The 16920-nt window shown below is 40.6% G+C and overlaps 1 protein-coding gene across 2 annotated transcripts in view; it reads right to left on the bottom strand.

The window, feature by feature from the left end:
* The window catches only part of THSD4 (thrombospondin type 1 domain containing 4), a 300054-nt gene that overhangs the window by 234794 nt on the left and 48340 nt on the right, over positions 1 to 16920 (bottom strand). For both annotated transcript variants that reach the window (XM_086757274.1, XM_086757275.1), the window contains exon 5: positions 7900 to 8329. In XM_086757274.1, the coding sequence (XP_086613400.1) occupies positions 7900 to 8329 (430 nt within the window). The remainder of the gene's footprint in view (positions 1 to 7899; positions 8330 to 16920) is intronic.

Here is a 16920-nt window from a genome sequence, read left to right as displayed (position 1 = left end):
AAGGAATCTATACACTATCACAAAAAAGTGTCATCAAAAAGTGACCCAAACTGAGGTCTCAAAGCAGCCATCAACATAATGAGCATGCCTGCTATCTTTAACAAATGACAATGCAAACAGAAATACAGAAAAGGAAACCAGTACACTGCTGGGCTGGGAAGTCACAGAATGTGGAAGCCAAAACCTGGAGATGGTTTGCAGTAAGAGGCGGGGGATGCTTCCCTGGCTTCTTGCCCCTACAGATCACCCGCTGCCTCTCTAATACCGCGGTGACATATACAAACAATACAGGATTGGCTTCTCCACAACTTTAAGTCAAGAGTTTGAGGACAAAGAGCCTTGCCAACCTATCACTAGAGAGAAACTCTGTTTTATTAATGTGCACATGCTGCCTGCAACGGTGTTATTGCTGGACTAACAAGTTCCTATATTCATGTAATTCACATTTTTTTCCTGTTATCTGGCTTGAAAATGCGCCTTAAGCTTTTTCATTGTTATCAGCAGTACAGAACTAATCTCCTAGAAATACCAGGAAAAAATTACTCCTTTCATGTACCAAAGTGGATGCTGACATCTGACAGTAGGTGTTTTCTACACCTGTAATTAATGGGAATAGTTAAAACATGCTCACAAAAGCAACATTTAAAAAAAACTATTTGTAAATTCATTCAAGAGATTTTCCACTGATCAGAGTTTCTAGTCATCTGCAGCTTCCTCTGCTCAAAAACCTGGATGCAATTAAAGGAACATATGAATAAAAAGCATATTTCTTGTTCAAATTATAGGAGTGTTGAATAATTACACATCAGAATTTCAGACAAAGACTTTTGTCAATATGAACTGACAAAAAGAAACAAAGGCAAGCTGGAATGCCTTAAAATATCTCCCACAGCCCTTGTCTATATCGAGAAATGACAACTGCTCAAATTTACGGTACCCTATTAAACCAATCTACAACTATGTCAAGAATGCAACCGTCTGGTTGCAACTCCAAAGTCATAATTTTCATTGATTAGTTCCCTCTTTAAAACTTGGCACAGAGGTTACGGCTGAACAATAACCAGGCAACGCATCTAAACCAGCCTGCAGTCATGTTTTATTGCGCAACAAAAAAAAATCACTTCATTCTGACAAGCAACCAAATGAGTTGCCGAATCCCTCCGCAGTGTTTTAAGTGTGAAGGCTGCTATTCAAAACTAATTAAGTGATCAGATAACTGTGGATTCCCCCCCCTTCCTCTCCCCCGTGACACATGCATTCCATTTACCCTAAGAATCAGAAGGGGAATTTCTCAGACAATTCCAATTATTACATGGAACCTACCACTCATAGTTCACCTGGAAGTTAGGAAACAAATGTTAAGTCAACTGATATGCATTTTGCTTTTGATTTTGAGGCACTTAGATGAATTATTTACATTTTTGTATCACATTATTATTACACACAAATGAGGGTGTGAATCTTCAGCAGTTCTTAGACACAAATTCACTCAACTTCAACCGGTATATAGACTTCTCCCACTTCACCACGCAACCCATTTAACAGGCTGAGAACTTCAAACTAAACCTCACAGAAGAAAAACGCAGCTCAACGCTTCCTGCAGTATCGTAAAACTCTGAAGTGCTACTGTTAATCGTACCTTTTGGAGTACTTCTGTACATTAAAAATCAAGAAAATATATAGTGGGAAGTTGACAGAGCCTCTGGAAAATTCAGCTCCCAGAGCGCTCCAGCTAAACCCCAAACGTACTAATGGTGCTAAATGTATATGAACTGGCTGCCTCTTATGCTAAAATATGGAAACTGTCTACCCCGTATAAACACCAAAAACAGACAAGAGAACTCCCTACAATATTCAGGGAGCAGTAGCATGAAACACAAGAAAGAAGCTGAAATCTTAGGCTGACCAACACAAGGAGTATTCAGACATTCTTACAAGAGGAGGGGTTTTCACACAGAGAGAACTTCAACCACAGTACATTGTCCTGAGCTATGTTATAAGGGTTTGAAAAACCTCAAACTTTGGGAAGTTATGTATGGCTACTGCTTCAAAAGCAGTATATTGTCTGTGGAGTAAACAGAATCACAGTCAGCATGGGCACTCGCTACAGATTTCCCAAATTTATGGTGTGAATCTCACTTCTTCCATAACATTTGAGTGGAAAACACGGGTGAAAGAGGTTAGTGCCATTCATTAACAATCAGAACTGAAAGTGGAAGGATGTTACGAAATGCCTCAAACAGAGAAAAGTTTGTTCTGCACGACACAAGGCAGAGTTAAGATGTTTTCATTGACCAATTATGGTAATGTTGGTATTTCTTGCCTTTAAAAATAACATAATTACTCTGTGTGCAAATGGAACATTTATGTTTCTTGCTGACAATGCCCTCAGAAATTTTGTAGATTTTTATCACTGGTACCTACTCTCAACCTTTATTTTCCAGTGGACTATTTCTGTTCTATTGCCTTAAGGTGTTTATTCTATCCTAGGCTTTACAATATTTTATTTATATCTTACTAAATTGTCTTTGGAGAAAGACAAAAATCTCACAATTTCTGTACGATGCAGAGACTCTTCATAAGAACACATTACAGATTGCAGGGGTCACTTCTCTCTGACCTGGAGAATATAGCCTGTGACTGTAGCCATGTATATATCATCAAATTTTTACCTCCATCTATCTTTTTGGTCTATATTTTTAGAGTTCTTGGCACAACAGGGCATTAGAGCATGACTCTTGGACTCCTAGGCACTAAGTTAGTTTAAAATACTTTGCTCACTAAGTCTTAAGTTTAGTAATCGCATTTTCAATTTAAAACCATAAGCCTCCAGACATCAAAATTTTCTGAATTGTGTGATTTAAGGCAGACAGTTTCTCATCTTTTATTTAAGTTCTAATAAGAACATCATAATGCAAAACATTTCCTTATACGGTGTTCTCAGTGGTTGAAGGGGATGCCATAAAGCCACGGTGCAGAGATGCAGAGGAAACATCCGTGGTCTGAGCGCTTTATCAAAGATGTCTCTATGTGAGTCTTTTGCACACAAGTGACAATTTATCACACTAAGTAGGACATTTTACGAGCAGCACCTCTGTGCCAGTGCCTGGTAAGTTAAGCCTGTATTAGTGAGGACACACTCCGAATTAATATTTATACAACTCTGCTGCAAATACCAAAACAGTCAACGAAAGGACAGCACAACCCAAACTAATGCAAGCTTTTAATAAGTTTCCAGTACACCCACAGAGTGTCAGACTGGAAAATGTACACACAGTCCCACAGTGTTCGCAGAGAAAATTCCTCTCATAAAGTCAAGGGTGAATTTCCTCAGGAAAAGATATGTCATTATAACCCGGCTTTGCCACTTGTGTCAAACACCTACTCTATACAAATCCTGAAATGAGAATAAATAAACCACACAGTAGCTCTTTGGGAGTAAGAAGGGGCTTTTCAGTTTGGGGTTTTTTAAAAAAAAAAAAAAAAATTCTCTTAAAAAATACATACCTCAGTATCTGAGCATCCTAACTACATTAAGGAGCGCACACATCCTGGCAGCACCTCTTCTGAAAAGAGCTGCCTGAGAATTACATTTTCTCTTCCACACAAAATTAAACATTTCCACTTCTACCTTTGTTAAAACTTCAAACATTGGAAATGTTTTATTTTCTATAGAGTGGAAAACTTTCAAAAAGGCTTGGGCAGAATGCTAGCAAGCTGGTGAAAGTGCCCAAGCTCGCAGGTGCCAAGGGAGCCTGCCAATGTCCACGTATGTGGCTAGGTGACAGAAAAGCACAGCGCTTTTTAATGGACTCAACACATTCCTGCAGAACGTTTCAATTCTATTTAATTAGGGGTCTGCATCCAATAAAGCCTTCCAGCAGAAAAGTTTTAACTCACCCCAGTCAAAATTAGTATAATCATCATTAATATTCTTCAGGAAATTAAATATATTAATTTAGCCCATCACACTAGATCTGAGCCTTTTACCTCACCTCTTCTATTCAGCTGTAAAACCTCTTTCCATTTCCAAAATTGTCTTTTCAGATACTTTGCATTCCCTGCTAAAGTGCCATTCCCAAGTGCTCTGCACACAGGAGCACAAATCCAAGTGGAGAACTCTTATTCAGAACCAAAAGCTGGATTTTCCACAGCCGTGCTACCAGAATACGAGTATGTACAGCTGAAGAGTCAGGATAAGAAAGTAAAAGTAAAAATCATTGCTTTCTGATTCTACCTAGGATACTCCTCCAAAATACAATTCACTTCTGGCTAAGTAGCAGTCACATAAAATTTGGGGAAAGGCAACATGGTCTAACTGGAGACAGGACATTAATCCACATGAGCCAGTGGGCAAGCTAGCGACTGTGAATGAAACTGGACAAGCCCAGGAAAACTTCACCCATAAATATCTCACTGAGCTCTCAGCAATTAATCTTTTTTACATTTTAGCTTGGGTTTTGCAAATTTCACATGCAAGTAAAGGTAGAAACTTGGTTAGAAACAAATCTCAATCCACAGCTAAAGACAATTTAGATTTTACATCCATTTTGCATTGCTCTTCATGGTGAAACTCACATATGAATTTCTCTGGCTGTTTTTTCATACTTCTTGCTGCACTGTAACCATGTCACCAAAACAGCCACTATTTTATTTTACAAGTTTTCTAACCAAAGCATTTCAGCGGTCATGATTACTGTATGACTTCAGACTCAGTCCAATTTGGAAAGTGGGAACTGCAGAAGAGGAGAAATAACAAGCTGTCAGAGTAAGTGGGGCCTTCTGGCCTGAACTCACCACCAAGAACAACACAGAATCCTAGAATGGTTCGGGTTGGAAGTGACCTAAAAGATCATCCAGTCCAACCCCCCTGCCATGGGCAGAGACACCTTCCACCAGACCAGGTCGCTCAGAGCCCCGGCCAACCTGGCCTTGAACACTGCCAGGGATGGGGCATCCACAGCTTCTCTGGGGAACCTGTTCCAGTGTTCCACCACCCTCACAGGGAAGAATGTCTTCCTTATGTCCAATCTAAACCTACCCTCTTCTAGTTTAAAACGGTTCCCTCTTCTCCTGACACTACAGGCCTTGGTGAAAAGTCTCTCTCCATCTTTCTTAGAAGCCCTCTTTAAGCACTGAAAGCCTGCAGTAAGGTCTCCAAATATTAATGACAGAGACATACTGGGAATCAATGTCTACCGGTAAGCCATAGCTCACTATGTGTCTTGCAAAAAATCAAACACATCAGATAAATTTTACTTTAAAAAGGAGTACTTTGTATCGCCAAATTTACACTGCAAAAGAGCGGGCTTGAATGTCCAGAATCTGAAAGCTTTGTCATGTACGCTGCCCACGCAACCCTCAGCCTGGAGTTAATTTACAAACGTACTCTCACACCTTCAGAGCTAGCGACTTGAGACAATTAATAACAAGAAGTGCTCGGTAAATAAACGGTCCATCTGAGTTGCTTCCTTTGTTCTGGTGACAAACAACGCAACTAAGTCTGCATTCAAATTCTGCTTCAGCCACACGCCGGTACGGTTCTCTTTCCTTTAATGCAGGGAAGTAAGGGAGGTTTCCTCATCGCTCCCCAATTTTGGAGGAACCCAGACCACATTTGAAGACGGTGCTGAAGAGGGGAGGCCGCTTGTACAAGGAGAAAATAGCTTTAACGGCCTGCAGAAACACTTGAGCAAATACAAGCACTTCCGAGGCTCTCCCCAACCGAAACCCGCAAGTTAAACTTTTATGAATCAAGCTGTCAGTCATGTAAAATGAGTTCAGCTATTAATGAAAAAACAATAAATGTACAATAATGAGGAAATGACCTAATGGACCAAAGCTGATTGACTTAATTTGTTATTAATTAACTGCCCTTAGGAGAAACTGCAGAGGGAGTGGCCGAACACCAGGATAACCGTTAACAGAATACTTTCCTCTCAATAAATGAGATTTTCACTTTTGGTATGCTCCGGAAACAATTAAAAAAGAAAAAAGAAAAAGAAAGAAAAAGATACTGTTCTCTGCATGCTGGCATGACCACTGGTACATATCGCTGCTGATAAATTAAATTAAAGCCCACGTGCAGAAGCATTTAATCAGGAAGAACAAGTAAACAAAGTGAAACACTATCCGCCTTGTTTTGCTCTTGTCCTGGCCTTTATACCAAAACTGTTCTTAGTAACTTCTTTTTTTATAATTATATTAATTACCACATTCTAGGGAGAAAAATAACCTTGAATAGCAATTACAGTTTCTCCGAGGGTAACAGCAGTGTTACTAAATAAAGAATATCACTATGTAGAGCTCCATGCCAAGGAGGAGCTTGGCATAATCTATAATTTCTCCTTGCTATTAAAAGTCTCACGTAATATAAACGATGATTTCTTTATAACTGCATTTAGACATGCAACAATGGCAAAGATGCAGCAACAGTAGGCCCCCCTATTTTTTCCGCCTTCATCTACTGAAGCCTTCTGTTTAAACGAGTTTCTAAAATTAACACGAAAATATTTTCACTCCTGTTCCCCTACTACAGAAAGAAATCTGCTGATGGGCAGACCACTGATCATGCTGCCCTGCATGTCTCGCCGCTGTCTAATTCACAAGCTCACAGCCCTCTTCTCTCCAGCTCGCTTGTCATTCCCAACATGTTTCCTCTACAAACCTCCCTCCATCACCTCAGCCACCTGGGACTGCTTCTTTCTTCCGCCTCGTTTCTAACTTACTCACCTCTCACTCCTTGCTCTCTGAGGAGAGATCTTTCCTGGAAACGATTTTGTTACATTTCTCAAGTCAGGCAGAATACTGTCCAATTTTTGCCTTGACGCAGTAAGGGATGAAATAAAGACTGGGACATCTGTGTATTGCTCCGACACCAGTGAGCAAATTCGGCACAGAAAACTTTCCAAATTAATGCCCATGCACTAAATTCATTTCCCATTTCCTTCAAAAAACAGTAAGTGTTTTTCAAAAGAGCAATTTGTACCAGAGACTATTCTCAGAGGCTCAAACCAGCCCTTTCGTGTTTTCCATTTCAGACAAATATGCTAAAACTTCGTTGACATCAGGTCTCTTCAACCAATCGCTCTAGTTCAAGTTTGCTCAGTCTTCAAGTCTGAGACATAAAGTTGGATCAGTAGCCCAAATAAGATGCAAATATTAGGAAGAGATACTTTAGGAAATACTAAAATGACACTGAAAATTTTAGCAGGATGAAACGGCAAAACCTCACCAGCCTCCCACATACAATGAGAGGCTGCCCCGGAGCACAGCGCTACACCCAGTCCAACATTCTGAATGAAGTAATAACAGAGTAAGTTTTACTTGAAAATTAACACAGAACAGATTTTCTCTGCAATAAACTAGGAAGCCAAAATCAAAGCATGTAGACTAGAATGCTGGTAAAAGTAGCATCTGTCACAGAACACACACAGAGCCACGGAAAGATACTGCAGTGATGTAGGCTACCGGGCGCCGGCTCTAAATGCTAGTTAGAGCATCGCTAGCACTCCCGAAGGACAGCTTTCTCTCCTGGGACTGAGAAGCAGGGAGCCTCCACAATGTGGTCTGTCCCAACTCCATTTTTTCATTTCTTACATGGAAAAATGTTAAACTTGTCCATGACTCAGTTTCTCCCTCTCTCAAATTAGAATTGTACATATTGGTAGGATTAGTGACTGCTTAGAATACTTGAAGGCACAGTATTAGGTAACTATAATATTATGCATCTAATTTCAGTATTTCCCAAGACACTTTTAAAATAACTTCACAAAAAAAAATTTCATTAAATTAATAAAAAGCAACGTTCAACTTAACTTCTTGACTGTGTGAACATTTAGCATACCAGGGAAATCCAACAGCTGTCCAACAAATTAAACAGGGGAAAAGCAGACTTACATTTGTGTTGCAGAGTTTATACTGCTTGTAGGCGCCAACGCAGACAATCGCTGCGGCCCTTTGCGGCTGGGGCTGACCCGGCACCGCCTGGTGCGATGCAGGCCCGTGATGGTTTGAGTCACTGCCGTGAAACAGGCTTTGAGAGGCAGGAAATGAAGATGACTGATAAATTGAGGGTCCTAGGACTTGATGTCCAGCCTGAGGCCCACTTTCCTCTTGATAAAGATTCCCATGTTGGAGGGAAGGACTAGCTGCCTGGCTGTAAGTGTTCATGAGACCTGGGCTCTGATGAAATACGTGGTTCCTTGACGACTGTCGCTGCCTTCGAAGTTTCTGAGGCTGTTGACCAGTATCAGTTTGTAAAGGTAAAATGTATGGCACTTTTCCATATCCATACTTTCCCGGACCAATAGGATTTCTGTTTCTGTTTCTAAAAATAGAGAAGGAGAGAGTGAAGAAGCAGTTAGACACTTATATGACTTGTTACTTGTCAAAGTTACTTTCTGCAAAGCAACAGGTAAACAGAAATTCCAATCTATTTTACAGAAAATACGTACAAGCTGTAGTCTTGCTAGGTGTACTGGGAACCTCTGAAGAAGTCTACTGGTTGAACTAAATCCTGGGCCCTCTTTGGCCGAGAGTCACACGGGAAGTCACTCAGTGTCAGTTCGCAAAGGCAAATGGTTAGGTATGGTGTAAAGCAGCAGTTTAAGGGGAGGTTGTTGTTGTTCTTCTAATCCCTAGGACTCTCCTTAAAAATGGGAATTCAAAGAATCAAAGCTATATATTACTAAAATTCATAGCCATGTTTCTGAGGACCTTGAGATACACAGCAGCAGGAAATCCCTGCTGTGGATTTAAGTAATGACAGAAGAAAATTTGAATTCAGTATGGCAAACACCATTAAAACATTTTGCATGCACTTAAAAAGTCTCCTGTGGTTCTGCTTCATTTGCTACTTAAGAATTAAAAATGGAAACAGAAAAAGGATAAGGAACATCAAAGTATTACTGAAAGATCTCTGGAAAAGATGACAAATGCAGGAAGATATTCTCATACTGGTACACAGTTTATTTTCTCTCCTTTGGCCAGTAGATTTACTCTTTCTTTTTTTAATATGTGAAGCGTGGCTTAGCAATAAGTTTAATTAATAAGTCACGACCCGTCAATTTCTTGTCAGGATAAAGCCCACCTTCACTGTACATTCCTAGAACATTACACAAGAGCTTGACAGCCCCAGCATTAATCACAGACGTTTCATGGCCGCTCTCTTGCGCACAGATCTCTTTGCACTTACAGAAGACCCTGTGTTTCGGGTCGCCTGCACCAGCACTCCCAAACAGCCGGTACTCCCCAGAGGGTGGTTCTGTCCTCTGCATGCCCACAGCAACACAACGGGCTCACTCTAGAACCTCAGCGCCAAACCACAAGTGAAAAATCACCAAATTAATAATACAATATTGGGGTCATAGCATTCAAGAGGGTTGGATTTTAACTGCATGTGCTTTTCTTGTCATCCTGTACAGCTCAGCATCGCCTCTGGCCTTGATTTCTAACGCTGCACTCTGAAGAGTAAGTTGGCAAAAAAGATTTCTTCCAGTTCCGAGCTACGTGTGAATGCAGCTGGTTTGGGTAACCTCTGCAGCTCAGGAAGGGAGACGCCATTCAAAGAAGGTCATTTCCCCTCTGTCCATAAAACACATTTATGTATTTTAAGATATATAAAATAGACTTGAATTGCCGTCAAAACCAGAGGTTATAAACTGACATACTTACTTTCGAGAAACTGAAGTGTTACAGATGTCAGACAGTCACCAGATCAAAGAGACTTCTCTTTGGGTTTGTTTTTTCTTGTGTTTGTTTTCTTCCCAAGTCTGATATTCTCCCAAGACACTTGTTACTTGGGAACCTTAGAAGTCATTTACTTAATATTCTAGCTTTAGGGCCACATGGGGCTTTTAATCAACCTTCCTGGCTCAAGGATGTGTGAACAAGAGTGTTGATTTACCCTGGCAGATAAGTGAGCAGCACTCTTGAGCTGTTTATACCCTTTAATTTGCTCTGTGACCATGATGGTCGTTGTTGAGGTACAGAAAAGTAGTACAGTGGTTTTTGACATCAAGGGAGGGAAAAAAAAGCTTCCTGCAAGTGGACAGGAGAGGAAAGAAAGAAATTATCAATGGGAATTGTTTCAGCAGTTGAGACTATAACAAACTTGATTTAAATGAGCACAGTTTTGTGGGTTTTTTTTTTTAATGGGTAAATCAATTGATTCCCCCTGTGCTGCTGCTATTTTTAATTTTTAACGTAACTTCACTTCTGAGCAAGAAGGTGCCTGAGACACAAACCTTGGCAGCAGCTCCTGGCATTGAGAAAGTCACTGCTCCACTGCAGGGAGCCCAGACAGCCCAGGGTGGTGTCTGCAGTGGGGGACAGAGGGTGGCAGGTCTACTGAAATCAGTCTTTGGAATTCCTCATCTACAGTCAGGCTGCTTGCGTCTATCAACAGGAGGCGAAAGCTGCTCAAAACTGAGCAATAAGCCACGTGCAGACCCGTGGAGTGGTAGGAATACGCCTCCGGCCCAGCCTTCTGAGTGCCAAACTCTTTGCAGCAACAAGCAATAGATTTTTCCAGAGAGGAACAGCGAGATGCGTCATCTGACCCACCTGGAAAAATTCCTGCCTGAGGAGAGGTCACTCAAGAGGTCAAAAATTAAATGCTTGACTGTTAATCCCCAGTTTAGGGTCATGAATCAGAACTGAAAATAACTGAAGGACATGCAAGAAATGGTGACATACACTAGAACTCTCCAGGCTGGAAAAAATGATGAAATGAGCATATAGTAGTCTTAAACACTGAATGACTAGTATCTGAAAAAAGAACCTACGGTTGAAGGCTGCAAGCGCCCAAAAGCTGCTGGAATCTCATCAAATTATCTGCAAAAATTAGAAAAACTTGATTTTGAGGGAAGCTAGACTTCTTTCTTGTAAAATGGCTGATCGCTGCAACAAACATACAACAACAGCGCCTAAGAAGTGAAAGCAGTAACAATATCCCTACTGTTAGTTCCTGGCTCATCTTGGCTTCTTCTTCTATGCGGTAACTTGGAAATGTTGCTGGGGTCCTCACTGACATGGAAATGAGGCACCATTTCTGGTAGCCTGAGTTTCCGGCACTCTCATGATGACATGCCCGTGGTGGCATCAAGGCTCATTGGAGGCGAGTCCTTCCCTTTCCCCCTTCCTCTGTTACAGCTCGGGCCAGAACAACCCAGGACATCACCGTGTACCACTGAATACAAGTTTCAGTTTGCTCAGGCTGTGCACTAACTATAACCTGGAATTTTAATGGGAACACACTTCCTCTGAAATGGAAGGTTAGATTTTCGTAGCCGGGAATATCACATTTCTTTCAGCATACAAACTGCTGGAAACACAGTGTAACATACAATCTCTAATTACTAACATCTTCATCAGTTCATGCATTCATTTAAACCACTATTGCCTGTACGGAAACTGTTCTGAACGCTGTCTGTTTTGCCTTAAAGCATCTTTCATTCACACTTGGCAACATCCTTATAAATTAGGAATGCAGTTTATTGCAATGTAATAAAGAAGACTGTAAAAATAGCCTGGTGGTAATTTACTTTTATAATTCTTGGGGAGTGTCAGGCAGAATTTATGATGTTGTGCAGCAAGGAGGGAGGGAGTGTTATGTAGGTCCATAGACAATGAGAAAACAACGGGAAAAGGGGAATCAGGTTAAGGGAAGGGTCAGGAAAATCAGGCAAAATCTACCGCGAACTTAATAATCAGAATTAAAATAACCTTGCTGACACGGTTTGCTTTACGCATGGAAGCAGGTCAAGCCCTGATGGTTTGCTGGCAGTCTTCAGTTGCCAGCAGGACATTTTCTGACCTGTCGTTCGTTATGACTGCCTAGATTCATTACAAGCCACTCACTCCTCCCCATAGCATGGCTTTGAAGCTCTTTCTTATCGGTCCTTTTTTTAATGCACACTACCATGACCCAGGTCAGAGTTGGGATGCACTCTCATTTAATGCAACAGGCAAAGGAGGAAAAAGAATTGGCAAGTAACAGCACACCCCTAAGCCTTGTGCCTACTTACCCAGACCTAAGCTAGAGTAAGATTTTGTAGCATTAGACTTCACATATCCAGGTATGCCGATAAACAAGAGAGTCATCCTTCTTCACGTAGCAATGGTGAAGAAGAGCACTTGAATAGGATATTGAGTATGTGTTGCTACAGGAGTGAGTTCGAGTGTACGAACTACAGCCAATAGCTCTCAGACAAACTCTGAACACCCAATTTGAGCAAGATCTGAGTTTTGGACCCCGATTTTAGACAACTTTGACAAAGCTTTTCCAGCAAGCTGTTAGATTCTCTCTTCACAAGTCCTTGGTTCCCCCATATTAATAGAAATAATTACAAGAGTCTAGCAGCAGAGTGGCACAATTCTAGCACAATTCCCAAAACGGCTGTATTTAGAAAGGATTCTGATGTATTTCCAAAACCTGCAAAACGCTGCACTGCACTGGCACATCAAGGATATGACTGCGTCAATACAAACTCTTCACGTAGCCTATACAAAACCAGCAATAACGAATATTGCCTAGGCTCCTTCTGATAAACACGGTCCCCGCAGAGCAGATACTGGTTACAGATGGAATTACTTAGGTATTAAAACCGTAAGTTGGAGCACCAATCATAAGAATGATCGCAGAGTGGAACTCCAAAAGGTATGAGAGGTCAGCCACTGGCACTAAGGTACAAGCATTATCAGGCTGAGAACCAAAGCAGTTAAAATAACACCTTATTGCTCATTTAACTGTGTAATAAATAGCTTAAAATCAAAGAAAGCTAACTTCTAGAGAAGAGAAAACACCAACAGGTGACAGCAAGTAGTAGTCCAGGACTTTACTCTGCAGGCTTACTCAGCGTTTCTCACTCGTGTAAATCCAGTACTCTCTGCATATGCTGGGGCCCTTCTACATCAGTCTTTTCAAAAGCACTTCCCTTTTTGAACTGAACCAGATACGATCACATTAGCAGAACACTCATTCTAATTTTCCATTGCCTGTAAGTTAATGTTCATAATTGGAAGTTTAATAGGATTTTCAGGCGTACTTCCTTCTCAGGGTCCATACAGGCCTTAGATGTGCGGAGACAACTTAGGCCTGGGGAGAGCTACGTTCACATCCTACATCTGTTTAATTTTGAGAACAGCTCCTCCTCCCAGATCAGCCAGAACCAGGCAGAGAAACAACATGTTCCTAGGTTTCTCACGTGCCAGGCCAGTTAATTTTAGACGAGGGCTTTTGGCCGCATACATCAGTCAGATTTCTGTCACTGCTGATCCACTCATGCTAGTGAAACTATTTAATGTAGGTCAAGCATTTTACTCAGTTCGTTCTAATAAAAATATATCAATCAATGATTGCCTACATTACTTTGCATGGAGAAAGGTCCTAAATACCTCTTCAAGAATTAGAAGGAACAGAAAGGAAGAATTATCAAAAAGGCATGGACAAGTAAATCTCACCAGCTCCATCACCTGTCAGGCTCTCTGGCTAAATTCTCTGGTATCATATAAACATTTCCTAATACAATACTGTTCAGTTCTGTACTGGATTGAAGACAAGAAAGAGGGATTAAGAAGAGGAAAATAAGTATTCAGCAATATTTGCAATCAGTTAGGATGAAGATTGCACGTACTATGGATAAGCGCAGGGGGAAAAAATGCCACCAAGAACAGAGTTATCATCTAAAGGCAAATTACTGCTTAACAGAAGAGTCTATGTTGAAAAGCAAGCAGCTGCATTAAGCGTTTCATAGACCATAGCCAGCAGACATCTCTGAGCTATTGTGTTCATCTCAAGCAGAGGCGTAACAGCTGTTTAACACAGATCCAGCAATCTCATTTATTTGGGCATAATTCTCATATGCACACACACCTCCCTGATGGTTCAGACAAATCTTTTTAGCATTTTGATAACAGAAATTATGAGCCACTTTAAACTTAAGCCAATCTAAATATATTCTTGAATTCAAAAATACATTTGCCCAGACAAGTATGAAAATCGGGTTTTGTGCTAAGTAAGGACACATTTAAAAATAATTACTATTAGCTAGCATTCTTACTGATCTAACTATTGAGAATTTCTCTCATGCTGAGGATAAGTCAGCTGAAAATAGTGAGAGCTGGCCCTTTGCAGCACATTTTGAGTGACAAAAAGGAGCTTTGTTGTAGTAGCTTTTTCTAATTTTAGCCATAAGCATACATGTGCCTTGGTCGGCAAATAAACGCAGTATCACTGCCTCACAGTTTACGCTAAGAACAATGCTTTGAACCTCAAGTGTTCTTGAGGGTCACTAAGAACGAAGCACTTCTGGAGCTGGTGGGCTGGTTATTTATATCAAACAGAAACCCTCTTTGAATCAAAGATACACAGCATCCTTAAAATACACAAGAAAGATGATAAATTTCCTGGGCCTTCACCTGTTCTCGTAAGTGCTCTTTACAAAGCTTCTCTCCAACATCTTTCATTTTTTCCCTTTTTTCATCACCTCCCCTCTCCTTACATTTCTCCCACTGCTCTCTAAACGGAGGTTCTTGGCTCACCTCCAGCTAAAGCATAACTCGTTTTCTTTCTCTTCTGATGTCAGACAGGATAAAGAATGCGTTTTACATGAGCTTTGCAGCATTTCATTCTCCTTATCTCCTTATCTCCTATCAAAATACTTCTTCTCTTGTAAATGAAAAACTGCAAGATTGAACATTAGCAAAAACTCATTTATGACACCACGGAAAACTTGTTGTCCTCCTGTTGCAACACTTCCTTAGAACGAACCCAAAGAAACTGCCCATTTCCCTCATCTGCAATTCACAACCTTTTCACAGAGCATTTGGAGAGATGTGAAATCAACGCTCGGGATTTTTTTTCATTTTCTTGAGAGTCTGGTCGAGTTTGGAGCTTTTTTTCTGAATCTTCAGAGGCCTGTTTTATCCGGAAGCCTGTCCTGGAATTAACAGGTAAATGTTCTAATACGCTAAGGAAACTCATCTCATCAGTGAATCTGGTCTAAGCCTGATGTGGCTCTGGGCTCCCAGGACCCAAGCGCTCTTAGGCTCTCGCCTATTCTTCTCACTTGGGGATTAGGCAGCTGCCTATAATCTAATCTCTGAAGTGCTGCCAGCTGTATTTTTGCCCTATCAACACAGCAATCCATCCACAGCTAGCACCTACTCAAGCTGAACTTAATAGTGATCCATCATCACAAACACAGCTTCCACAGGCAAGACGACAGTGGGTGGAAAGACAGAAGAAAGGGTACAAATAGGATTTATAGCTTCATCTCCCAAACAATACTCCACATCATGCACCACTGCAAAACGTCTTTTAAATTATACTGATTGTGCTTTTGCATTGCACTTACTCACTTCTATTTAAAAATGCTCCAAAAGCGCATTTCTTTGATTCCCACTAGAAACTTAGTGCTGAAGAAGCTCAGTCCCCTCAGATCCTTACCAAAGCACTTTGCCTTAAATTTAAATCCTACTACCCATCATGGTTTTACCAGGACTATACACGTGCTCAAGTCAGTAGGCAAAATCCTCTTTAACTGAACCAATTACATATATTCTAACTTAACTAAATCTATTTCTGTGGAGAGGAACACCAACATTTAAGCCAATATTTTAGATCATAGCAAAATATCTAATTAGCAGCATTACATTACTGTAACTGACAGCTTTGAAAGGACACTACCTATTTACATAGAGTTCAAATATTTAATCCAGTTAAGTATACGTTAAATACCTGTACATATTAAATACAAGTATTTAATACAGCCTTGGTTTTGTTTCTGAAGAATGGAAAGTGACGTATTAGCTATTCCTGTCAGCAATGAAGTTATTACAATATCAGTCCAATATTTAAAATGTAATTAAGAAAAAATAAAGGGAGACCAAAAAGTCTTTGCAGGCACAAAAGTTCGAATGGAAAAATCAGGTCCTAATTATATCAGTTGCTGATAACAGGATAGGTATGGGTATATATTGTTTAACGTACTTTATTAGTTTTATTACTCTTAAAATAGCATCCTTAAAATCATTTCCGATATACGTTTTTAATCCCTGGCACTTCCTCCATAATTCAAAACTGTAACCGTCCTACAACTGTCCTATTCACCCATTTGCCTTCCAGCTCTCCTACTGCTTTTAATTTTCCCGAATGTTTTCTGTATTCTTGGCACACAGTTAAGAAGGCTTACAAAAGTCACAAAATACACTCTCTTATCCTGCTCATAACCGCTACCAAGTTCATACCTCATAGTGTTTTAGCAGATTCTTTCACAGGTATCTTTTTTAGCAAAAAGGAATGATTTACCAGTTCTGGGAATCCAGCTACACAACAGGCAGAGCTCTCAACAGCCAGGCTGACTCACGTCAAGAGCCACCACGCATCGCCTCTCCGTACTGTACCACAGCCCTGTGCAGCTCTGCATTCCACATACTTACTTTTCACCAGCTCTAAATCAATCTGGAGAAAATCACTTAAGCATGAATGAAAGAAGGGAGCCCTTTGACTCTGTTTTATGTTATGAAAATGCGTGCCTGTCTGCTCACTGACCTAGAAAATAGCCTGGAAGCGGTGAGCAGTTATCTTTGTCAAATGTTTGGTCACCAGAGAGTTAAACCACCCCTCCTGGGAGTGTATCACACATTGGAAAGAGCAGCCATCATCACCAACTTTTTCTGCCACGTTATACCGTAGCATTCACGCTTCATCAGCATATTTCATTGCTATTAAATCGGTGTAGGCATTCACTGCATTTTACCAATTTTCATTATCAAGCTAACTAAAACAACCGAACAAAATAGTTTGGTTTACACCTGGTAAAATGTGAACATGTACATTTGGTTTACCTCTGGTAACTCTGGTAACCACATCACGATTTGTGGATATTCACCGCTCCCCATGCACAATATATGCAT

This window comes from Chlamydotis macqueenii, chromosome 12 (assembly GCF_036417535.1).
Source record: "Chlamydotis macqueenii isolate bChlMac1 chromosome 12, bChlMac1.mat, whole genome shotgun sequence".
Taxonomy (NCBI): Eukaryota; Metazoa; Chordata; class Aves; order Otidiformes; family Otididae; genus Chlamydotis; species Chlamydotis macqueenii.
The sequence above is the reverse complement of the archived record's forward strand: the minus strand, read 5'-3'. Positions and strand labels throughout refer to the sequence as shown.